General features: G+C 44.5%; 1 protein-coding gene across 2 annotated transcripts in view; it reads left to right on the top strand.

Annotated features, from left to right (window-relative positions):
• LOC140484614 (microsomal triglyceride transfer protein-like) overlaps window positions 1–26,537 on the top strand; it is a 102,396-nt gene that overhangs the window by 24,396 nt on the left and 51,463 nt on the right. For both annotated transcript variants that reach the window (XR_011962301.1, XM_072583129.1), the window contains exons 6-7: window positions 5,676–5,815; window positions 9,528–9,675. Coding sequence is in view for 1 of the 2 variants with exons in the window: in XM_072583129.1 (XP_072439230.1) it covers window positions 5,676–5,815; window positions 9,528–9,675 (288 nt within the window). In the remaining variant the exon portion in view is untranslated. The remainder of the gene's footprint in view (window positions 1–5,675; window positions 5,816–9,527; window positions 9,676–26,537) is intronic.

The following is a 26,537-nucleotide window of genomic DNA, read 5'->3' as shown; positions in this document are numbered from 1 at the left end:
AGCCTCAATTAAGGCTTTCAAGAGAGAATGGGTTGGAAATCTCAAATGGGCGGTGCAGGGGGAAGGCGGGTGAGTGATCCCAGATACTTTGTTCATTCAGAGAGCTGTGCAGACCCACCGGACAGAATGGCCTCATTTTGAGCCGTGATAATTCTGCCATTATTACTGGCCTTTGACAATCACAGCCCCACTTGTGAAATGTCCCATAGCAACAAGAGACTTACATTTCTGTAGCATCATTCACAACCTTGGGATGGTCCAAGAGCATTCAAATTACTTCGGAATTGTCAATAATATTGTAATGTACACTGTCAGAAGTCAGTGTAGTGTTGGAGAAGCACAGCAGGTCAGGCAGCATCCAAGGAGCAGGAGAATCGAAGATTCGGGTATAAGATCTTCATCAGGACTTCCTCGACTCTAATCTCCAGCACCTGCAGTCCTCGCTTTCTCCATTTGGTTATAGTCCAACAGGTTTCAGACCCTTCGCCTGATGAAGTAGAAGCGGTCTGAAAACTTGTGATTTAAACTAACCTGTTGGACTATTGCCTGTTGTCATGTGACTTCTGACTTGTCCACCCCAGTTCCAACACTGGCATCTCAACATAATGTAGACCAACACAGCAGCCATTAAGTACAAAGCATATTGATGTTTTGTCATGTTGGTTAAAGAGTAAATATTGAGTGACACATGGATGAACTCCCCTTGTTTTCCTTGAATAGTGTTGTGTGAAATAGCAAAGAAATTCAAGGGGATTCATATATTTATTGCATCAGGAAAGGTGTTTGCTGCAGTGCACACTCACAGGGAACAGCAGAATGGAAATCTATGTACAAATGACATGTAGCTTCAGAGGAACATTAAAAACAACTTGTGAAGCAGAACTTAATGTTGGACGAGCCAATGAGAACTGATGAATGTACAGCAAATCTCTGAAAGCTTTATTTTCTTGTGTATATGCATAAAGTTTACCATAAGATAGTAATAAGATCTTGAACAGAAGGAAGCTGCATTTTTTAAAAATTGAATTAGCTTTATTTTCACTTGCTCACATGAGTACAGTGAAAACGTTACAAGTCGCCACTTATGTCACAAATGCAAGTTCTAAGGGAAAATAATAAAGAAATAAAAAGTCCAGCATTACACATTGTAGGAATAAATCAGAAAATATTGAACTTTTTGAGGATGTGACAAAACACATTGATGAATGTACAGCAGTAGATGTGGTGTATATGGATTTTAGCAAGGTGTTTGATAAGGTTCCCTATGGGAGGCTTATTCAGAAAGTAAGGAGGCATGGGATACAGGGAAGTCTGGCTGTCTGGATACAGAATTAGCTGGCCCATAGAAGACAGAGGGTGGTAGTAGATGGGAAGTATCCATCCTGGAGCTTGGTGACCAGTGTGTTCTGCAGGGATCGGTTCTGGGATCTCTGCTCTTTGTGATTTTTATAAATGATTTGGGGGATGAGGAAGTGGAAGAGTGGGTCACTAAGTTTGCCAATGACACGAGGTTGGTGGAGTTGTGGATAGTGTGGAGTCTGTCATAGGTTGCAACGGGACATTGACAGGATGCAGAGCTGGGCTGGTAAGTGGCAGATGGAGTTCAACCTGGAAAAATGTGAAGTGATTCATTTTGGAAGGTCAAATTTGAATGCAGATTACAGGGTTAAAGGCAGGATTCTTGGTAGTGTAGAGGAACAGAGGGATCTTGGGGTTCACGTCCATAGATGCCTCAAAATTGACACCCGAGTTGATAGGTTTGTTAAGGTGGCATATGGTGTCTTGGCTTTCTTTAGCAGAGGGTTTGAGTTTAAGAGCCACAAGGCTATCCTGCAGCTCTATAGAGCCCTGGTTAAACCACACTTGGAATATTGTGTTCAGTTCTGGTCACCTCATCGTAGGAATGATGTAAAAGCTATAGAGAGGATGCAGAGGAGATTTACCAGAATGCTGCCTGGACTGGAGGAGATGTCTTCATGAAGAAAGGTTGAGGGAGCTAGAGCTTTTCTCATTGGAGTGAAGAAGGATGAGAGGTGACTTGGTAGAGATATGCAAGGTAATGAGAACCTAGATAGAGTGGATCGTCAGAGACTTTTTCCCAGGGTTGAAATGACTATGATGAGGGGGCACAATTTTAAAGTAATTGGAGACGGGTTTAGGGGAGATGTGGGTTATTTACACAGAGAGTGGTGGGTATGTGTAGTGCACTGCCAGCAGTGGTAGTAGAGTCAGATACGTTAGAGACATTTAAGCAACTCTTGGATAGGCACATAGATGGTAGTAAAATATAGGGTATGTAGGTTAGTCAACCTTAGAATCAGCTAAAAGGTCGACACAACATCGACGGCCGAAGGGCCTGTACTGTGCTATACTAAAGTTCAGATCAACAGCCCTTCCAACCCAGTCCGCACTGGTACCTAGCCTCCAGTCTGCGCTGGGCCCATTTCCTACATGACATCATGACAAATCTACAAAACAATTTTCATCAGCTACCCTAAGAGCTTGAAAGGTGCTATATATTAATAGTGTAGCACATCTATCACACCAGTTCATTTTATTCCAGCTCCTGGACTAGTCATTCGCTGAGTGTCCCTCCAGACTGAGATTGCCATGGTTACTGTGCCAGGGTCCACATGCGCTGGAGGAACACATCTGCAATGAATCGTGTTCAGACCGCAGGCACAATATCGATCGGTGCTCTCTCTGGACCCAGGTCAAAGCACATTCTCTAATTAGTGAGAGACACAACCTTAGCAGCTTTGGGTCTTGTGTGCTGAGCTCCAAAATCCTGTGCTTAACTCCTTACTGATGCTTCATCCTGAGCTAATTCCTTAGCAGTTGTTTATCCATGATGGTTCACCATTGCCTTCCAATCTCAGGGGACAGGTCGGGAAAGCAGGCCCAGGGGACCACCTCAACCTGAGCAAGAATCAAACCCACTCTCTTTATGTTCCTCTGAATCACCGGCAGGAATACAGATAATAAGGAAATAGGGGCTTTAGCCATTTTAGCCTGTTCTCCCATTCAACACATTCACAGCTGATCATCCAACTCAGTCCCCTGATCTCTTGGATTCCTTTATCCTTGAAAGTTATATCTAACTCCTTGTTGACAAATTCAATGTTTTGACGTCAACCAGTTTCTGTGGCAGAGAATTCCACCGTTTCCCCATTGTTGGGTGAATGGCCTGCCACGTATCCTTTTAAATGTGAGCCTTGGTTCTGAACAGCAAGTGCAGAGGTCCATCAGAACACCATTCAATATACTTCGAATTCAGCTACAGGGTCCCATTCTTCCTGAATGAGTTAAATCTTTATTTACATCTTAATTTTTCTTGTTAAAAATGAAGAGGAGTTGGTATTTTCTTAATAACCTCACCCAACTACATCATTGTCTCACTGTTTGGACCCTAACACACCCATTATAATGGACTTCCTGTATAATTAGGAAAAGCAAATGGAATTTTGGCCATTGATAGAAGAAGTAGGAAGTATAAAAGTAGGGAAGTTTTACTAAAGTTGTAGATCACCTTTAGAGTACCATATTCAGGTTTGTTTTGCTTACTTACTGGATGAGAGGCAGTAAAGGTTCACTCATTTGATTCCTGGGATAAAAATGTTGCTTTTTAAGGAAGATTTTCTTTTTCTCTGTATTTTCATAGGATGGAACTGAGTGACTTACTCAGGCCGTTTCAGAGGGCAGTTAAGAATCAATCACAGTGCTGTGGGCTGGAGTCACATGTAGAGCTGAAAATGTGTTGCTGAAAAAGCGCAGCAGGTCAGGCAGCATCCAAGGAGCAGGAGAATCGATGTTTCGGGCATGAGCCCTTCTTTCTGAAGAAAGGCTCATGCCCGAATCGTCGATTCTCCTGCTCCTTGGATGCTGCCTGACCTGCTGCGCTTTTCCAGCAAAACATTTTCAGCTCTGATCTCCAGCATCTGCAGTCCTCACTTTCTCCTGGAGTCACATGTAGGCTGGACCAGGTAAGGATGACAGATTTCCTTCCCCTGAAGGAGCCAAGTGGGTTTTTTTTTAACAATTGGTGAAAGTTCTCATGGTCAAGATCACTGAAGGAAATGTTATGTTCCAAATGGATAAAATGAGCAAATTATGCCCATATTCATTGGAGCTTAGAAGAATGAGAGGTGATGTTATGAAATATAGAGGATTTTGAGGGGGATTGACAGGGCAAATGCTGAGGAGATTGATACAAGTGATTGTCTCTCTAGGCTATTCAGAGGGCAGTTGAGAGTCAACCATATTGCTGTGGGTCTGGAGTCACATGTAGGCCAGACCAGGAAAGGATGATAGATTTCCTTCGTGAAAAGACATTAGTGAACCAGATGACAAGTGACAGTGATTTCAAGGTTATCAGTCGACTCATAATTCCAGATTTTCTTTTAAGTTCAGTTCACATTTCACCATGTGCTTTCTGGGATTGATAGTTCATGGATTAATAGTCTAGCAATTAATACGATCAGGTCATTTCCTTTAAAACAGAGCAGCCCTCTTGATTGGCACCAAATCCACAAGCATCCACTTCTACTACCTCGGGCGGGTCAGTGGCAGGAGTGTGTACCATCTACAAGATGCACTGCAGAAATTCACCATAGGCGTTCAGACAACTCCTTCCAAACCCACGACCATTTCCACCTGGAAGGACAAGGGCAGCAGATACATGGGAACACCACCAGCTGCAGGTTTCCCTCTGAGCCACTTACCGTCCTGACTTGGTAACATATCACCATTCCCACACTGTCACGGTCAAAGTCCTGGAATTCCCTTCCTAAGAGCATTGTGGGTCGAGCCACTGCACATGGACTGCAGCAGTTCAAGATGGCAGCTCACCACCATCTTCTCAAGGGACAACTTGCGACGGGCAATAAATGCTGGCCCAGCCAGCGGTGCCCAAGTACCATGAATGAGTTTTTAAAAATTGCCTGGGGCAGGGGACACAGGTTCAAAATAGGGGTCTCCTACTGAAGACTGAGATGAAAGGGAATTTTGTTGCTCAGAGGGTTATTTATCTTTGAGATTCTCTACAGCCGTGAGCTAAGGGCGGCATGGTGGCTCAGTGGTTAGTTCTGCTGCCTCACAGCACCAGCGTCTCTGGTTCAATTACAGCCTTGGGCGACTGTCTGTGTGGAGTTTGCACATTCTCCCCGTGTCTGCCTGGGTTTCCTCCCACAGTCCAAAGGTGTGCAGGTCAGGTGAATTGGCCATGCTAAATTGCCCATAGTATTAGGTACATCAGTCAGGGGAAAGTGCGTCTGTGTGGGTTTCTCTTTGGAGGGTCGGTGTGGACTTGTTGGGCCGAAGGGCCTGTTTCCACACTGTAGGGAATCTAATCTATGGGGGGCTAAATCACTGGATATCTTCACGTCTGTGTTGAGCCTTTGAAGGTCATGGGAGACATGCAGTAACACAGATTTGAAACTGAGATCAGATCAGCCCCTTATTAAATGGTGCACCAGTCTCAAGGGACCGAATGGACTGTTCATTTTCCTTTTGCTTGTTGCATTCTTAATTGACCACCATCACCTTTTTCCCCCACCCAATGGTCTTAATTCATAAGGCTATCAGTAAGTACTGTTCACTTCAGAAGATTAAAAGTCCTTCGATTTGCCGTTAGTTTAAAGCAGATGTTTGATAAAAATATTGGCTTTTAATTCAAGGTTCTGGGAGTTCAGTGGCAGCCCACCTGTAAAGGTCTTTATTCTTTGGAGAACGGTGTTATCAAAACAGCTGTCAGTGAAGAGGGTCACGTGATCAGCCTCAATCTCCAATCAACAATTGGTGCCAAGATCAGCTCAAGGTTTGCCAGTTTTTTTAAACTTGTTCTTGTGCGTGGCTCTGGAATGGAAGGATAAGGCAAAAATGCAGTATTTGTGTGCAGTTCCCAACCCAAGACTCATCGACACACTTGGCAAGGCATGAACGATCAGGTGGCATGGTTCCGTGATTAGGGGAGTACTCCTGGTTTCCAGGCCACTGTTTATCCCACAGCAAACAGGACAGAAGGAAAAATGAGCATCTGGTCCACAATCTCTGTTTGCAGCAGCTTAGTGTGTGCAAAATGACTGCCAGGTTACCCCGTATTCCAATATTTTAAAAGCACTTTATTGGCTGAAGGGCATTGCGTCATCATGAATAGCTCTATCATGAATGCAAGTTCTTTCTTTAAACAGGGCCAGATTTCAGAAATCGATATTCTGTTTGCCAGCAGGTCACAAATCAAATTATTGAGTTATGGAGTCGTACAGCACGGAAATTGACCCTTTGCTCCAACTCATCCATGCTGAACAGATATCCTGTATAAATCTAGTCCCATTTGCCAATATTTGCCCATATCCCTCTAAACCTCATATACCCATCCAGATGCCTTTTAAATGTTGTAATTGTACCAGCTTCCACCACTTCCTCTGGTAGCTCACTCCATACAGGTACCACCCTCTGTATGAAAAAGTTACCCCTTCGGTCCCTTATATATCTTTCCCTTCTCACTTAAACCTATGCCCTCTAGTTTTGGACTCCCCCACCCTGGGGAAAAGATCTTGCCTATTTACCATATCCATGCCCCTCTCTGGTGGCATCCGTTAGTCTGCGCCCATGGATCTGCGCCCGGGAAGTCTTGCTTCAATCTTTATTGGTAGAGCAGCGTCTGTTGTGTCTGTAGAGGTCCACACGGGAGTGGCAGTCTCGGCTGCAGTGACTGCACTTGAAGGCACAGTCCTCCGAGTTTGTCTTGGTGCTGTTTGATCAGTGGGTGGGCTTTTCTTCAGTAGCAGGCTTCAGCTTCTCTTCTCTTTTTAGAGCTCTGCGTAATTCCAGCCTCCAGCAAGGGTGATCATTTGCAATGTCCTCCCACCCCTTGACACTTGTGTTCAGTCACTTCATGTCTCTCTTGCAGACATTCTTTGAAGCGAAGATGTGGTCGCCCTTGTGCTCTCTTGCCGGAGGCCAGTTCCCTCATGATTTTATAAACCTCTATAAGATCATCCCTCAGTCTCCGATGCTCCAGGGAACATAGCCCTGGCCTCTTCAACCTTTCCCCGTAGCCAGTCCATGCCGAACATAAATCTCAAACTAAACTAGTCCCACCTGCCTGAGCTTGGCCCATATCCCTCCAAACACTTCTTATACATGTACTTATCTAGATGTCTTTCAAATGTTGTAACTATATCTTCACCCACCACTTCTGGAAGTTCATTTCCACAAACCACTCTCTGTGTAAAAACAATTGCCCCCACAGCTTTATAAAATCTCTCTCCTCTCACCTTAAAAATATGCCCCCGAGTCTCGAAATCCCTCACCCTAGAGAAACGACACCTATCCTTCACCTATGCCCCTCATGACCTCTATAAGGTCATCTGGGGATGTTGCTAAAATTGAATTGGTGTTATACCAAATACGCAATGTCAAAGACTAGCCTTCTGCACAACGTCATGGAAACAGAAATGATGCTGCATTTCCTCTGTCCTTAGAACCTACCATATTATAGACTGGATCAAGTTTCCTTTAATGTGAAGTCAGTGCTCCTTTGAGTAAACACCAAAGTAGGGGCACTCAAGAGTCAAGAAAATGGCCCATTCAAAGATTTGAACCCAGTTGTGTTTACTAAATGTTGCCAATCTTTCTTCACTTAATGTTGAACCATGAATCTGGAATGTTAGAAGAGGATTTTTAGCCACTTCTAAATGCACCTCTTTCAACTATGAAGGAGCAGTGGAAATACTTCAACATGCACCTGAAATTTCCAGTAGGGATAGGACCATAGTTTCTTGGCACAGGCTGAATAGCCTCCTCCAGTCACTATAACTGAATGAGAGGAGGCCTAAATGGGTACAAGGCCTGTTCTGTATTTCTCAGACACTCCCGAATTTCCAGCAGGGAGATCTTCCTTGAAAATCCTCAACCAGGCTATTCGCCTGCTCTGGTTATTCATGAGAAAGTTGCAAATGGAGGCCAGCACTGTACACTGAGCAGGCCCAGTGGCAGCGTGAGCAGATCGGATTTTCTTTCCCAATGGACTTTCACCCCTTTCTCCTGAAGGTGCAGGACGATATTGGGCAGCAGTTGTAACAGTGCTCAGAGTGACCCAACATGCTCCAGCAGGAGGCGCTCATCTAGCAGTTAAGGGGAAAAGCTGGCTAAATTTATTTTTTTCTCTCTCCTTCTTCCTCGCTTTCTCTCTTTTTCCAGCTTCTTCTTCCTTCTCCCATGTGGGCGGCACGGTGGCACAGTGGTTAGCACTGCTGCCTCACAGCGCCAGAGACCCGGGTTCAATTCCTGCCTCAGGCGACTGACTGTGTGGAGTTTGCACATTCTCCCCGTGTCTGCGTGGGTTTCCTCCGGGTGCTCCGGTTTCCTCCCACAGTCCAAAAATGTGCAGGTCAGGTGAATTGGCCATGCTAAATTGCCCATAGTGTTAGGTAAGGGGTAGATGTAGGGGTATGGGTGGGTTGCGCTTCGGCGGGGCGGTGTGGACTTGTTGGGCCGAAGGGCCTGTTTCCACACTGTAAGTAATCTAATCTAATCTAATTTTACTTGAGGTTTAGGCTGAGAAGGAGAAATCAGTAAAATTGTTGAATGCTTATTATCTATTGCTTAATAGTGACAAGAACTGTAATGTTTAACTTTTAACTTATTTCTTTATTTTTCTACTTTTACATATGATTTTGTACCGAGGTAACTTGTAGCTAAATTGGCACCGGGAAGGGGGATATTGTAAATTTTTCACTGTATCCCTGTACTTAAGTACATGTGACAATGCAACCTAATTCTAATTCTATTGGTCCAACTGATTTTGTTTACTTCAGTATGTTCAGGGCAGCATGGTGGCTCAGTGGTTAACACTGCTGCCTCACAGCACCAGGGACCCAGGTTCAATTCCATGCCTGTGTGAAGTTTGCACAATCTCCCTGTGTTTGCATGGGTTTCTTCCCAGTGTTCCGGTTTCTAAGCTGTGCAGCTTAGGTGGATTGGCCATGCTAAATTTCCCATAGTGTCCCGGGATGTGCAGGCTAGCTGGGTTAGCCATGGGAGGTGTAGGATTACAGGGATAAGGTAGTGGGGTGGGTCTGGGTGTGATGCTGTTTGGAGGGGTAGTGTGGACTCAATGGGTGGAATGGCCTCTTTCCACACTGTAAGGATTCCATGATTCATTTCCCAGTACTAGTGGTTCTCTACTTCTCTTTCCTCCTCTGTATCACTACAATATTAGCTGTTTCAACCTTCTTCATCTCCTCTTGGCAATCCTCTTTCAATTCTGCATTTAAGTCTCTTGCTAGCTCAGTTTTCCAACTGACCTTGGACTCTCCTATAATCCCATCTGCATCATTTGTCTCAGTCCAGAGCTTTTGGCCCAGAGTCAAGTACATTAACCAGTGCACCACCAGAACATCTGATCATATTTGTTTCATTTGCTCCTTCTTCTCTAGCATTCCAAAAGCGTTTTAATTCACCACCTACGAAACAGATTGAACATCTTTGACTTAGTTTATTGAAACTATTACTTCTCACAACAGGCAGCAGCTTCATTACTTGAGTTCAGAACATAGGCCCGAAGAATATTATGGGAAAAGTCTTCAGGAAACATTGCACAACCTTGGGATTGATACACCTTTAGCTCTGACTGGTACTCCGGAAAAGGTACCCTGCAAAGTGTGTACATCTGTAAGTATCCACACTGTTCTCCCATCACAAGTTTAGTGACTCAATATAATTTGCTGTTTGTTTGCCTTCAACTTCAATTCAAAAAAGGTCAGTTTACCTTTCGTACAATCAGCTTTTATGAGCCATGTAAGCTATGTCTCACTGAGTGGTGTAGGATGGAATTATTATCCACTTGATCATTCACCAAATTACTAAGATTTGTACATATTAAGACTTCAACATATTAAGACACCATAAGGGATTTTGTGTGAGTGGTAATAACCAGCATTTAAACAGCACCACATAATGAGATGCCATACTTTCAACTATGTCATCTCCCACACCAACAGGTACAGCTCAATTTTCAGGCTGACAATTCAGCCAAGTACTTTTTAAAATTCACTCTTGGGACATGGGCGTTGCTGGCTGGGTCAGTATTTATTTCCCTGGTTGCCCTTGAGAAAGTGGTGGTGAGTTGCCTTCTTGATCTGTGATGTGGAAATGCTGGTGTTGGACTGGGGTGGACAAAGCTAAAAATCTCACAACACCAGGTTATATCCAACAGGCTTATTTAGGAGCACTGGCTTTCAGAGCGCTGTTCTTTCAGGTACCTGATGAAGGAGCAGCGCTCCGAAAGCTAGTGCTTCCAAATAAACCTATTGGACTATAACCTGGTGTTGTGTGATTTTTAGCTTCTTGATCCGCTGCAGTCCCTCTGTGCTACGGGTAAACCCACAATGTCTGTATGGAGGGAATTCTAGGATTTTGTCCCAGTGACACCGAAGGAACAATGATATATTTCCAACTCAGAGTTGTGAGTGGCTTGGAGGGGAACTTGTGGGTGGTGGTGCTCCTATCGATTTGCTGCCCTTTGTCCTGTTAGGTGGTAGTGATTGTGAGTTGGAAGTTGGCTGTCTTAAGGATCTTTGGTAAATTGCTTCAGTACATCTTGTAGATAGTGCTCCAAACTCTTTGGCTGCTGATGCTTTACTCTGAGCTGTTTCCTTGGCAGTTATTTATCCATGATAGTGCACCATTGCCTTCCACTCTTAGGGGGAAGGCTGAGAAGGCAGGTCCCAAGACCACCTCAACCTGAACAGGAGTCAAGTTCACATTCATGATGCTGTTCAGAATCACATGCAAGGATATAGAAACCTTGCAAATGGAGGCAGGAGCAGGACATTCAATCCCTTTGAGACTGTTCTGCCATTCATTATGATCACCGCTGGTCATCTAGTATGTTTTTTCCCTTTTTGTTGGTTCCCTCATCTCCTGCCACACACCCAGTCTAGCAGTTATTTCCTTTGGGATCTGACCAGCTTGAATCAGTAGTGCTGCTGCTGAGCCATTGATGGTGATGGACATTGATGACCCCCAGCCAGAGCACATTCTGTGCCCTAACCGCCCTCAATGCTGCATCCAGTTGGTACTCAACATGGAGGAGCACTGATTCTTAGTTGAGAGGGTTTTGATACAGAGGAATCAGCAGGAAGTTTCCTTGCTCGTATTTAACATAATGTCTTGAGACTTTTGATGAGACAAGACATACCCAAGGATGGTGAGGGTTGTGCCTGAGCGTTGCCTGTGAGGTGTAATTCAGTGTGTTTCAAGCCACTCTTTGGAGACTTTGCCATAACTGAATGGCTCAAATTAAGGAATGAAGAGTAAACCAGACGGGTTTTTATGGTAACTGGTATTGTCAATCTGGGTTTCTGAGCGTAACTTTCAATCCTGGATATTGTTCATTTAATTTACATTCTACCAGTTGCTGCGGTGGGATTTGAAGCCAGAGCCTCCCCCCCCCCCCTGCCCAACGCAGCATTAACCTGGGCCTCTGGACTACTGACCCAGTGAGTACTATGGCACCACTTCCACCAGTATTACATGAATGAATCCCCATCTGCCTTTCTCTACATTCCCCTGTGGTAACCACATCAATTGCATTTTGTGAATTTTCAGAGCAGTATGAAGCTGCGGAAAGCTGATTTCTGTATCATGTGTAAGCGACACTAACAAGGCAAGCAGAGTGTATTAGTTGAATGAAGATTAAATCCATTTATTACATTTTTTTATGGCCTAGTTTACGACAGGCAGAATCATCTGAGCACACAAGTGCAGTTATTTGAAAATGTCATTTATCCACAATATATAATCAGTGTATAGTTAGCAGTGCATCTGCTTTCTTTCCAAGGATGGATGTTTATGAGTTAATTAGAAATAGGAGAGCTCAGAATCAAAATTATCCTGTTCTGCACTGCCCTTGGTTTTCTTCTCATTGTATTTGTGCCAGGTCCATTCTATTTAGTCAGATGTAATTTGAGTTAATTCAGAACATACATCTTCAATTCTTTGTTCTCATTCAGATTAATAGCATATTCTTTAAAGTCCTTGCAGTCAATATAACATTTCAAAAGGAATCTCGATGGGTATATGATTAGGAAGGGTTTAGAGGGATATGGGCCAAATGCTAGCAAATGGGACTAGATTAATTTGTGACATCTAGTCGGTATGGATGAGTTGGACCAAAGTGTCTGTTTCTGTGCTGCACATCTCCATGATTCTAAGCTTCTAAGTATTTGAGTCCCAACCAGAACTTTATGCTATCATCTCTTGCTCCACCACTTGTACAGCTGACTAACTCCTCACCGAGTCAGCTGTCAGATCTTGGTTAATATGTTGCATTCCATTCCTTGGCAGTTGACTTGAACAGAATCACCAGGCAGGGATTACTGTGGTTCACGTTCAATCTGCTGTCAACTATCACCCTTACACTCACATCCTGTACATTGGCTCCCATTCTGACATCAGCACGTTGAGTTTAAAATTCTCATCCCTGTGTTGAAATTACTCTTGCCTTCCAGCTATCCCTTTCATCTCCCCTAACTGTACAACTCTCTAGGACCTTGTGCATCCTGGAATTTCATCATTGAGGAACTGGGGCGGCACGGTGGCTCAGTGGTTAGCACTGCTGCCTCACAGCACCAGGGTCCCAGGTTCAATTCCAGCCTTGGGTGACTGTCTCTGTGGAGTTTGCACATTCTCCCTGTGTCTGCATAAGTTTCCTCCGGGTGCTCTGGTTTCCTCCCACTGTCTAGAGATGTGCAGGTCAGGTGAATTGGCCATGCTAAATTGTCCATAGTGTTGGGTGCGTTAGTCAGAGGGAAATGGGTCTAGGTAGGTTACTCTTCAAAGAGCTGGTGTGGATGGTTGGGCTGAAGGGCCTGTTTCCACACTGTAGGGACTCTAAAATATCTTCAGCTAGCTCCATCCAACAGTTTGGCATTTAAATTCCCCCTCTGCTAGTAAGAAAGTGTATAGAGCCACTAACAAACCTTTTGCCTCATTGTTTCTAACAAATTTTCCAAATGCGGATCAGTGTTGGGAAATTTTGTGACATTAAATTGGCTAAATAAATAAATAATTTTGGGCAGCTCAGTGGTTAGCACTGCTGCCTCACAGCGACAGGGACCTGGGTTCGATTCCAGCCTCAGGTGACTGTCTGTGTGGAGTTTGCACATTCTCCCCCATGACTGCATGGATTTCCTCCCACAGTCCAAAGATGTACAGGCTAGATGGATTGGCCATGCTAACTTATAGGGAGAAATTGAGCACTGTAGATGCTGGAGATCAGAGTCGAGAGTATGGTGCTGGAAAAGCACAGCAGGTCAGGCAGCATCTGAGGAGCAGAAGAGTCGATGTTTCCAGCAAAAGCCCTTCATCAGGAAGAGCTCAGGCTTGAAACATTGATTCTCCTACACCTCGGATGCTGCCTGACTGGCCGTGCTTTTCCAGCACCACACTCTTCAACCATGCTAAATTACACCACAGTGTCCAGGGGTGTGCAGGCTATTTGGATTAGTCATGGGGAATGCAGAGTTATAGGGATAGGTAGGCTGGTGGGTCTGGGAGAGATGCTCTTTGGAGGGTTGCTGCAGACTTGATGGGCCAAATGGCCTGCTTCCACACTGTAGCGAGTCTATGAATCTATGAAGTAAGCCGTTCTACTGTATATGGGAGTATTTGTGGATAGACTGACTATTCTATAACTAACTTCTGTTAACTCATGTCAAAAACCTGGCTCAGGTTTCCTGCTCCTGAAGGGGCTGATCAGAAGGACAGTTTAATATTGAGCCAGCAAGTTGAGTATATAGTTCAAGGCCATTGTCCAGGAAGGGAGAGAGCTGTAGACCATCCCACTTGAAGCTAAATACAACCTGTTCTGAGTGCATGTTGGTCCTACCAGAATTCTTGAGGAGTTCTGAGGGAATATTGCTCCCCCCCCACCCCCTCCCAACTCCCCCCGCAATCAGTTCCACCCTGGGACATCTCTCATTTCAATTTGAACTAGAATAGAGTTGGCTTATTCAACCTGTTAAGCATTGTCTAAAATCAGCAGTGTTCCTGAATCAGCAAATCTTGGCAAAGAAACCAACACTGAGCCAAGTCATCGGTTCTTAGGAAGTGGAAGAATCGACTTGCTTTTCATCTCCTCCAAAAATGTGAGAAGGGTCTCTCCTTCCTGCTTTATCTTCCCTTGGCTATGGCCTATGTGTTATTCGCTGAATGTAAAACAGCGAGAAAGATTTCAAGAAACAATTATTGCCAAGGACATTCAGTTAGAGACAAAAATACTGCAGCTGTTGGAATCTAAAGTAGACCAGCAGGAGGTTGAAAGAGCACAGCAAGCCAGGCACCACCAGGAGGTGGAGAAGTCGACATTTATAACCCTTCTTCAAGTCTGGCCATAGGGGACTTGCGATGGAGGCGGGGGATGGGAAGTGGGAAGGATAATGGGTAGGGAGAGGGATGGAGTAGTGAGGTAGTGATAGGTGAATACAGGTGGTATGTGTGACCTGGTTAGTCGATGGGAGGAATGAATCCGGTTGGTAGCTGGAGGGAAGGGTCAGTCAGGGGGATGGAAGCGAGGAGATGAGATTGGAAAGGGAGTTGGTGGATGGGGGGGGGAGGTTATTTGAAATTGGAGAAATCAATGTTGAATCTTCCGGGCTGTAGGCCGCCCAGGCGGAAGGTGACGTGTTGTTCCTCCAGTGTGCAGTATGATTCACTGTGGCAACTCCCTTTCCAATCCCTTTGGACCCTCTCCCCACCCATAACCCTTCACCCCCCACGCCCCTTATCTGTAGCTCTCCCTATCCCCTCCCCTATCCTGAAGAAGGGTTATCCCCAAGGATATTCAATGGCATGAAATGCAAGAGCAAAGTTTAAAAGATCTTTTATTTTACAATTTCCATCTGAACCTTGAGATTAGATTATAGCCTTGAAGTTAGTGGATGGTACCTGCAAAAGTACAATTTAGTTTATGTTCCTTTGTTAATGATCAATAACAAAACTTTTAATTAATTCTGTTGCTTGCTTTGATTTGCCTTGAATGTCCTTCACCAGTGGATACATCAGTAGTTAATTTGCTGCATAAGAAATAATATATTTCTCGTGTTTTCTCTAATTGTACATGTAATGAGCATTTTGAAAGCATCCATCATATTTTGCCAATTCCACTGACAAAGGAGCTCAAGGCCGTGCTGACTTCCTTTGACCTGCACTTGGATTGTGGCCATTGATTGGCTGTTGCCTCACCAAAAACCCATCAACTTGTAACTAATTCCAGGATATCAGTAGAAAATTGACTTCATAACTTTAAAAAGACATGCCAGCAGTGAAAATGAAATGTTTTATTTCTGCCTATTTCTCTCCTTCTGTCTCCCTCCCTCTCCTCCCTCCCTCTCCTCTCTCCCTCTCCTCCCTCCCTCTCCTCCCTCCCTCTCTCTTCCCCTTTCCCTCTCCCCTCTCTCCCCCCTCATCTCCCTCTCTCTTCGCTCACCCCTCCATCTCTCTTTTTCCCTGCCTCGCTCTACCTCTCTCCCTCTCATCTCCTCTCCCTCCATCAGGCTTGCTTTCTGGCCACGGAATCACACAGCTGTTACAATGCATCTGGAGGCCATTTATCCAATTATACTTGTGATAGCTCTTCAAACAAGCATCATGACCAAATTGTTTGCTAGTCTTTTTCCCCTTCTTGCCTTCTGTATCTCTTCCCATCCTTCACTTTTGAATCTCCTCCATTTCAGTTTATTTAACTCATTCCCTGTTTTTCTCCATTATTTAATCTCCTCAGCTAATTATTAAATTCTCTTTGTCTTACTTGTACTAGCTATTGCTTATTTTCCTTTTGTTTATTTTTCATTGTTTGCCTTTTTTGTTTTAAGATTGGGTTCTGTAACTTATGAAAGTAATAACCAGTTAATTAACGAGCTAAATAGTTAAGAGGGTTAAATAGATATGCGAGAGCATTCAGTATTGAGAGTTTATAAAAAGCATTGAATCTCAGAAAACAACCACAGAACACCATAGATGGCAGAATACGTAGAGAGGGCAATTAATAAAGCGCACAGTGTTCCCAGTGTTATAAATAGAGGCATAGAGCAAGGTGGTGATGTTGAACCTATACAAGACTCTTGTTAGACCTCAGCTAGAGTATTGAGTACAGTTGTGGGTGCCACATTATAGGAAAAACGTCAATGTATTGGAGAGGGAGCAGAAGCGATTTACAAGAGTGGTCCCAGGTTTGAGAAACTGCAGCGATGAGGATGGATTGGAAAAGGAGGGACTGTTACCCTTGGAGAGAAGAAGGCTGAGAAGGAGACTTGATAGAGATTGTCAAAATGGCAAACGGATAAGAGTAGATGGTGAGAAGCTGTTCCTGCTCAAAAGGGAAAAAGAAACAAGGGGACGTAGATTTAAAGTGATGCGCAAATGAAGCAAGGATGATGTGAGGTAAAAAAACATTGTCACACAGCAAGTAGTTAGGGTCTGGAATGCACTGCCTGGAAATGTAGTGGAGGCAGGTTCAACTGAGGCATTCAAGAGGGCCAGTGGATGGTTAGTTAGACAGAAATTGTGTGCAGGCAAGATGGGCCAAATGGCTTCCTTCCGTATTGTGCCATTGCTGTGAAAACCACAAGAAGGGCTGCAGGTTGAGAAACATTGGCTTGGAGTCCTCAAGCTGGAGTCTGAGCTGCAGATATTGGGAACTAGGAGTATTACCTGGACAGGTTGGCCAAAGACAGGAGCGTTTGAGAGTCATGATCCAAATTGAAATAAGGAATCTCAAGGCAATAGTCTTAGCTAGTTAACATGTAGTACATACCTCACGCCTGTGGGTCACTGTGGGGTTAAAAATGTGTTGCTGGAAAAGCGCAGCAGGTCAGGCAGCATCAAAGGAGAAGGAGAATCGACGTTTCGGGCATAAGCCCTTCTTCAGGAATGAGGAGGGTGTGCCAAGCAGGCTAAGATAAAAGGTCGGGAGGAGGGACTTGAGGGAGGGGCGTTGGGAATGCGATAGGTGGAAGGAGGTTAAGGTGAGGGTGATAGGCTGGAGAGGGGGTTGGGGGCGGAGAGGTCGGGAAGAAGATTGCAGGTCAAAAAGGCGGTGCTGAGTCTGAGGGTTGGGACTGAGAAAAGGTCGGGGGAGGGGAAATGAGGAAGCTGGAGAAATCTGAGTTCATCCCTAGTGGTTGGAGGGTTCCTAGGCGGAAGATGAGTCGCTCTTCCTCCAGGCGTCGTGTTGCCATGGTCTGGCAGTGGAGGAGGCCAAGGACCTGCATGTCCTTGGTGGAGTGGGAGGGGGAGTTAAAGTGTTTAGCTACAGGGCGGTTGGGTTGGTTATTGTGGGTGTCTCAGAGGTGTTCTCTGAAACGTTCTGCAAGTAGGCGGCCTGTCTCCCCAATGTATAGGAGGCCACATCGGGTGCAGCGGATGCAGTAAATGATGTGTATGGAGGTGCAGGTGAATTTCTGATGGATATTGAAAGATCTCTTGGGGCCTTGAAGGGAAGTGAGGGGGGAGGTGTGGGCGCAAGTTTTGCATTTTTTGCGGTTGCAGGGTAAGGTGCCGGGAGTGGAGGTTGGGTTGGTGGGGGTGTGGATCTGACAAGGGAGTCGCGGAGGGAGTGGTCTTTCCGGAATGCTGATAGGGGAGGGGAGGGAAATATATCCTTGGTGGTGGGGTCCGTTTGGAGGTGGCAGAAATGACGAAGGATGATCCGATGTATCTGGAGGTTGGTGGGGTGGTAGGTGAGGACTAGTGGGGTTCTGTCCTGGTAACGATTGGAGGGGCGTGGCTCAAGGGCGGAGGAGCGGGAAGTGGAGGAGAGCATCATCAACCACGTCTGAGGGGAAATTGTGATCTTTGAAGAAGGAGGCCATCTGGGTTGTTCGGTATTGGAATTGGTCCTCATTGGCCTGAGGTTCCTCCATCTGTACATCCTGGATTCCCAAAGCAGCATGGCTTTGACCAACAGGTATGGACAACTTGCTACCTGCATGGACAAAAACAAGGAATACCGAGCAATGAGTCACTTGACTGTATTGGTATAGGAATTTGCTCAAGTGGGTGAGTAGTGGAAAGGAATGTGATAGTGAAAGGGACCATTACAATCGAGAGAATGCATACTGTTCTTTGTAGCTGTAATTATGAGTTCCAACGATTGTGTGGCGGCTTGGAGTCGGGGCTAAATACACCACCTCACACTGGAAGACTCATGCGGAATGGGAAAGGGAGGATCTCGGTATCTTGGTCTACTCAGGAACCAACTACATTTGGAGAACCAGGCAATTTGATTCACTGCAAGAGTTTGAGAGGTTACAGTCCAGTTTGGAATACAGCACCTCTGAGGTAATACTAACAAGTTGTTCCCATGAACCACCAGCCAAGTGGCATAAATTCAAGCAAGGTAAGGAGATAACTGTATGGAACTAAATGTAATGTGAGATGAAGGGGAATTTGAGTCCCGAAGCCAGAAATGGGGAAAGAGGGAGCTGTTTTGTTGAGATGGACTCCACAAGAGCAGTTTGCAATCAGTATAGCCAGAGATGTGGAAAGGGCTTTGAACTAAACCAGGTCAGGATTGGTTCTTTATCTGATTGGAGGCAGGAATGGGCTCAGGAAAGACAAAACCCTGGTATTTTTGGCAAAAAGCAATTTCAAATTGCAGTCCCTTTCCTACTTATTCTCAGTGAGGCCTGTTGACAGGTCAAGAAGGCTTTGATTTGTGACTCCTCATTGACCTGTTCTGAGGTTAGGGTCACCATTGTCAACCCTCTATCAAATGGGGGAATAATGGTTAATAGATGGAGGGAACATGTAACGAAACAAATCAAAATGTTTAACTAAAATATGTTCTATTGAAAAATGAGAACTGTGAGGAAGTACCGATTATGGTTTTGTGGGAAGATAGTCATCATGTTATATTAAGAGTCTTGTAAAATTTCAAAGCTAGCAGCAACATTGAGAATTGGCTGTTAGAAACCAACAAAGGGCTACCAAAATATTCCTTGAAATAGAATGTGAGTATAGAATATGAACCACCAAGAAACCTAAAGCCAAATTTTAAGAGATACATTTTTACCAAGTATGTAAAAAATAAGTGGGGAGCTAAAGAGAGCATTGGTCCCTTAGAGAACGGAGGGAATTAGAAATGAAGAAAAAGCAGAGATGTTGAACAAATAGGTTGTGTCTGCGTTCTCAGCAGATTATGCAAATTTCATGGTAGAAAGTAACAAAGGGGTTAAATAAGGGCAAGAAACATTAAATTATTAATAACTGAGCCAACTAGAGATTTAGCACCGCAGCCTCACAGTGGCAGGACCCGGGTTTTGATCCCAGCCTTGGGCGACTGTCTGTGTGGAGTTTGCACATTCTCCCCGTGTCTGCGTGGGTTTTCTGTGGGAGCTCTGGTTTCCTCCCACAGTCCAAAGATGTGCACGTTAGGTGGATTGACCACGTTAAATTACCTGTGGTGTCAAGGGATGTGCAGGCTAGGTGGATTAGCCATGGAATAGGCAGGGTTTCAAGGTTAGGGTGGGGGAAGGCTGGGTGAAGTCCGAGTGGGATTGGTCTTCGGAGAGCCAGTGCAGACTCAATGGGCCGAATGGCTTCTTTTTGCACGGTAGTGATTCTGTATTTGTATGAAGAAACTGAGGACTGAATGCAGGCTCTCAAACTTGGACACTAAAATCCATAGCTGTCGAGAGAGGACGTCACTAGTTATGATTTTCCAAAATTCCCTGAGGCTTGAGGCTCTAGAATAGTCTCAGTGGATCGGTATTTAATGAGATCACACGAGAATATGGTGCTGATGAAGTTGGGGGTCGAACTCACGGGTTATTCGCTAAATGTGAAACATTGGGAGAGATTTCAAGCAGTAATCCGATCAAGGACATTGTATGACATGAGATGTTAAATGTTTGTTTTTACAATTTTCATCTGAACCTTGAGATTAGATTGTGATGTTGAGGTGAATGGCTGGTATCTGTAAAAGTTCAGATTTGGCTTTATTTTCCTGTTAAAAATGGTCAGTTCAGTTATCAAAAAAAATCAGTTCATTAATGTGACATGACTTAACCTCGAACAGCAGCTGTTATCGGCAGTGATTATCCTGAAATTCTTTCTTCAGCAGATACTGGTTCAATGATTATATATACTGAGTGCTGTTTCATTTGAATTGTATTTGCAATTGGAAAGTTTGCCAGCCAATTAGAAAGGCTGGAGTTTTGGCAGCACTTGGAAAGCAATACAGATTTTTAGAAATGCTTTACCACAGAGGGTTCTTGAGGACAACTTAAAAATACGGGGTAGACCATTTAGGACAGAGATGAGGAGAAACTACTTCACACAGAGAGTGGTGGCTGTGTGGAATGCTCTGCCCCAGAGGGCAGTGGAGGCCCAGTCTCTGGATTCTTTTAAGAAAGAATTGGATAGAGCTCTTAAAGATAGTGGAGTCAAGGGGTATGGAGATAAGGCTGGAACAGGATACTAATTAGGAATGATCAGCCATGATCATATTGAATGGCGGTGCAGGCTCGAAGGGCAGAATGGCCTACTCCTGCATCTATTGTCTATTGTCTATTGTCTATTGTCTAATATCATTCAATGTTTTCAAGGAAGACAAATTTTTAATAAGTGAGGAAATGCAGAGATATGGCAAAAAGGCATGAGTGGACCATGAGGTTGATCAGATCAGGCACACTCTCATTGAATGGATGGGGTAGACTCAGTGGGACTAAAGAGCTCTTCCTATGTCTTATGGTCGAATGTCTTCCACCAAAAGTCAGGAACTTGGCATGAATTTTGGGAAGATGGCTGATTTTTGTGACATTAAATGCACTGGGATTGAGAGTGGGTTCTCTTTCAGACTGTATTTGCTGCCATGGCAACGGTTGGGCTGGAGAACCCATTTGGTTTCTGATTACCTGGAGGCGACTAACTCTCCGCCACTTTATCACCGTCTCACTTGTTTTTATGAAGAAACAACTCTTGCCTATTTCCGTTGAGGCAATCAGTATGAGTTGTTTTCCTGTTTTAGTTGCCATTTGCTCTCAAATTTAATAATAAACCCTTCATTATTTATTTACACAAGTAGACTAGGCTGCTGAATTCAGGATGAACCCATAACACACACACACACAAACACACACACTCACACTCTCTCACACACACACACACACACACTCACTCTAACACGCACACACACACACTCTGTCTCTCTCACAAACACCACAAACACACACTCTCTCTCACATACACTCACTCTCACACACTCTAACACACACTCTCTCTCTCTCACACACACACACTCTCACACACTTGCTCACTCACTCACACACACACTCACTCTCACTCTAACACACACACACACTCACTCACACTCACTCTAACACACACACTCTCTCACAAACACCACACATACACACTCTCTCTCTCACACACACACACTCACTCTCACACACTCTCTCACACACACACACACTCACACACTCACACACTCACACACACACACACACACACACACACTCACTCACTCACTCACTCACTCACACACACACACACTATTTGATTCAGTGTGGGGGATGGGTCAGAGATGTTTTTACTTTACCTTTTTTATTCTTCATTCCTGAGATCTTTACAGAATGGTGTGGAGATCCAAGTCATCGAGTATACTTAAGACCAAGATACTTAGGTTCTGGATTAGTAAGGGGATCACCTATTCCAGGGAGAAAGCAAGAGAATGGTGTTGGGAAACACTTCAGCCATAATCGAATGGCAGAGCTGACTAGTTGGGCTGAATGGCCTAATTCGACTCCTACACCTTATATTCCTTGGTTGGACCAACATTTATTGCCCATCCTGAATTGCCCATTTGAGTGGCTTGCTAGGGCCAGTTCACGTGCTTCCACTCCAACCAGCACCTCCAACCTCCCCCCGCCACACACACACACACACACACACACACACACACACACACAAAAACCTAGAAGCACAAGCTCTCCACAGGAATGTGTAACATTCAAGCTTTGCTATCTGAGGTGGCTCAGTGTTAGCAGTGCTGCCATACAGCGCCAGGGACCCGGGTTTGGGAGAAGGAAGATTAGAGAATTGAAAAATTGGTGGACTATTCATGTGTGGGTCCAGAGGAGTGTCAGACTGTAAGTGTGCAAGATGTAGGAGCAGAACTAGGCCATTCAGCCCATCAAGCCAGCTCTGCCTTTCGATCAGGGCCAGAAGGTTTTTCAATCTCATTCTCTTGCTTTCTCCATGTAACCCTTGTGCACCTTACTAATCAAGAATCTATTTATCTCTGTCTTCAAGACATTCAAATCACCTGGCCTCCACAGCCTTCTGTGGCAATGAGTTCCACAGATTCCCCACCCTCTGGTTGAAGAAATTCCTGCTCATCTCAGTTCTTAAGGGTTGTCCCTTCACTCTGAGGCTGTGCCGTCGGGTCCTAGTCTCTCCTACTGTTGGAAACACCTTCTCCATGTCCACTTTATCCAGGCCTCTCAGTATCATGTGAGTTTTAATGAAATGTCCTGCTCATCCTTTCAAACTCCATTGAATACAGACCCAGAGTCCTCGACCATTCCTTGTGTGACAAGCCCTCCCCTTTCTCTCTGGGATCATTCTTGGAACCTCCTTTAGAATCTCTCCAACACCAACATAACCTTCCTTAGAAATGGAGCCCAAAGCTGCTCACAATATTCCAGATGAGGTCTGACCAGAGCCTTACACAGCCTCAGCATGCACCCCTGCTCTTGTATTCTCGCCGTCTAGAGATGAATACTAACATTGCATTTGCCTTCCTAACAACCAGCTGAGCCTGCATGTTAACATGAAGAGAATCCATAACTAGGACTCCCAAGTCCCTTTGTGCTTCAGACTTCTGATGCTTTTCCCCATTTAGAAAATAGTCAACAACTCTAATCTTCTGACTAAAGCGCATAACCTCACGCTTTCCCATATTGTATTCCATCTGCCAGTTCTTTGTCTACTCTCCTAGCCTGTCCAAGTCCTTCTGCAACCTCAACACTTCCTGTCCCTCCAACTATCTTTGTGTCATCTGCTAACTTAGCAACGATACCCTAAGTTTCTCTGTCCAGATTGTTAATGTGTAATGTGAATAGTTGTGATCCCAACACTGACCCTGGTGAACTCCACCAGTCACTGGCTGCCATCCTGACAGTGAACAGCAAAGGTTGTGTGTAGGTTGGTAGGAAATAAAATATAATGTAGGAAAATCTGAAATTTATTAGCCATATTGGTGGAAAAAGTGTAGAGTACTGTTGCAAGACGGTAACATTGTACAGGATTGGGTGGCACTACTCAGTAGTTCGCACTGTTGCCTCACTGCACCAGGGACACAGTTTCGATTCCACCCTCAGGCGTCTGTCTGTGTGGAGTTTGCATGTTTTTCCCCTGTCTGTGTGGGTTTCCTCCAGGTGCTCCGGTTTCCACTGACAGTCCAAAGATGTGCAGGTTAGGTGGATAGGCCGGGCTAAATTGCCCATTTTGTGCAGGAATGTTGTAGGTTAGGAGGATTAGCCATGTGAAATGCAGGTTTATAGGGTGTGGGGGTGGGTATGCGTGGGATGCTGTTCAGGGTGTTGATGTCGACTCGATGGGCTGAATGGCCTGCTTCCAAATTCCACAACTCTATGATTGGATAAGATTGGTACAAGGCACTTGTTAGACCTTAGTTGGAGTAATGTGGACAGTTGTGGGCGCTACGTTTTCGGAAAGATGTAAATGCATTGGAGAGAGAGTGCAGAGATGATTCACAAGAAGGGTTCCAGGGATGAGAAACTTCAGTGATGAGGATCTTTTGATGAAGCTGGGACTGTTCTCCTTGGAGAGAAAAAAGATTGAGCTGAAATTTGATGGAGGTTTTCAAAATGATGACAGGGCTGGATAGAGTAGATAGGGAGAAGCTGTTCCCACTCGTAAAAGGAACAAGAACAAGGGGGCATAGATTTAAGGTGATGTGCAAATGAAGCAAGGTTGATGTGAGAAAATACTTTCTCACCTTGGAGTGCAAGTTTGTAGTTCCTTGTAAGTGGAGTCACAGGTAGACCGGGTAGTAAAGAAGATACGTTTGCCTTTATTCGTCAGTCCATTGAGTATAGGAGTCGGGAGGTCATGTTGCAGCTGTGCAGGACATTGGTTAGACCGCTTTTGGAATTCTGTGTGGAATTCTGGTCTCCCTCCTATTGGAAGCATGGTGTGCACTTTGAAATGGTTCAGAAAAGATTTACAAGAATATTGTCAGGGTTGGAAGGTTTGAGCTATAGGGAGAGGCTGGATAGGCTGGGGCTGTTACCCCTTGAGCATGAGAGGTGACATTTTAGAGGTTTATAAAATCATGAGGGGCATAGATAGGACAAATAGACAAAGTGTTTTTTCCGGGGTGGGGGAGTCCAGAAATGGAGGTCATAGGTTTAAGGTGCAAAAGGAAAGATTTAAAAGGGATCTAAGGGGCAAGGTTTTCACGCAGTGGGTGGTGCGTGTATGGAATGAGCTGCCAGGGAAAGTGGTGGAGGCTGGTACAGTTACAACATTTCAAAGAATTGTGTATATGAGTAGGAAAGGTTTAGAGGGATATGGGCCAAATGCTGAGAAATGGGGCTAGAATGATTTAGAATATCTGGTCAGCATGGACGAGTTGGACCGAAGGGTCTGTTTCCGTGCTGTACAGCCCTATGACTCACTCACTAACGAGTGAAGGTCTGGAATACACTACCTGAAAATATGGTGGAGGCAGGTTCCATTGAGGGGCATTCAATGGTTATTTGAATAGAAATCGTGAGCAGGGACATGGAGAAAAGGCAGGAGATTGGTAATAGAGGCATGATGAGCTCAATGGTTTTCCCTGCACCATAACAATTTTGGTGATGCTATGTTTGGGATCAACATGGTGTCAAGTTAATCACTGAACAGTACACCAAGTTGTAGTAAAGGGATAGTCTCTGTACAGTTATTTACAAAATAATTGGACCAGTGAGGAGCAAGCATTCAGCTTTCAGACTGGGTGAACGTCCATTTTTCACATTGCTAATGACTTTATGATAAACAGCTAACTTTGCTGCAAATGAAAAGGTCACATTGTGATTTAAGTTGACTAATATGTAATTTATGGAATCTCTTCAGAGTTACAATCTCCACAAATTGTAAAATAAACAGCAGAAAAGTTGTCCTGTCTGTTTGTAGCCGTATTGCTTTCTCATAAAAGCTTCAATACAAATGAAACGCGTAAAATCTTACAGCTTTGGCCTTCCTGATAATAACATTTTTCTACAGGGCTAAGTAAGTTCAACATTCCTGAGGTACCTGCAACTACTGCTTGATTTGTTTTTTTCCCTAATCTTTCATTGCCAGCAGCTTTTATTAAGCGTACCTTTGCAGAGATTCCTGAAGTTGTTTGTTTTGCCAGTAGAGAAGAGGAGATTACTAACTTAGAAAAAAAACCATAAGGCATTTGGCTAAGGAACAGCCTGTAGGTAAAAGTATTCAGCATTTAACCTGACTGGCAAAAGAAATAAAGGTGATGTGAGAATAATTTTTTGCCTTTTCTTTGGAGTGGTTAGAATCAGGAGTGCACTGCCCAATACAGTTTCTCAAAATCTGCCCTGTCAGGTCCTCGATGAGGTCACCTCTCTGTCTTCGAAATCTCAGCAGATACAGCCCAAATCTCCTCCATCTGTCATTATAACAGGAGGTCTTAGGTGGAGTTGAGAGAGGAAGGCTATCATTCCAGAGAATAATCCACCTCATTTTCAAAACCTTCCCAAACTCCAAAACCTCTGGTAGGCCTGGAAAATTCCACTTGATGAATGAAAAGATGTTTTTCAGATTGGTAAATTGGAACAAGTATGATGTCAAAGGGATCAGTGTTGGAGCCTCAGCTATTTATAATCCCTATCATTGAATTAGATAAGAGGATTGGATGTAATGTATTCAGGAGTGAATTAGATTAGATTCCCTACAGTGCGGAAACAGGCCCTTCAGCCCAACAAGTCCAAACCAACCCTCCCTCTGACTAATGCACCAAGCACTATGGGCAACTTAGCATGGCCAATTCACCTGGCCTGCACATCTTTGGATTGTGGGAGGAAACCGGAGCAAACCCACACAAACATGGGGAGAATGTGCAAACTCCACACAGACAGTCACCCGAGGCTGGAATCAAACCTGGGACCCTGGTGCTGTGAGGTAGCAGGGCTAACCACTGAGCGAGCCACTGTGAATTGCTAAAGTAAAAACTGTGAAAAGGATGCCAAGAGGCTGCAAAGGAGTATGGGATGGTTAGGTGAGTGCGCAATTTAGTAGCAAATGGAATGTGTTGTGGGAAATGTGCAATTTATTAACCACAGTGCTGGAAAAATGCAGCAAACCAGAATTTCATTCCTGGCTGCCCTTGCACATGACTCATAGATATTAATATTCCAGTATAACAAGCAATTAGGAAGGTAAATGGTACATTAGCCTTTCTACAAAGGAGTTAGTGTAAAGGCATTTTGCTGTAATTGAAGAGACTA

The sequence above is a fragment of the Chiloscyllium punctatum genome, chromosome 13 (genome assembly GCF_047496795.1).
Source record: "Chiloscyllium punctatum isolate Juve2018m chromosome 13, sChiPun1.3, whole genome shotgun sequence".
NCBI classification, from domain to species: Eukaryota; Metazoa; Chordata; class Chondrichthyes; order Orectolobiformes; family Hemiscylliidae; genus Chiloscyllium; species Chiloscyllium punctatum.
This window is presented reverse-complemented; position numbering and strand designations above follow the sequence as displayed.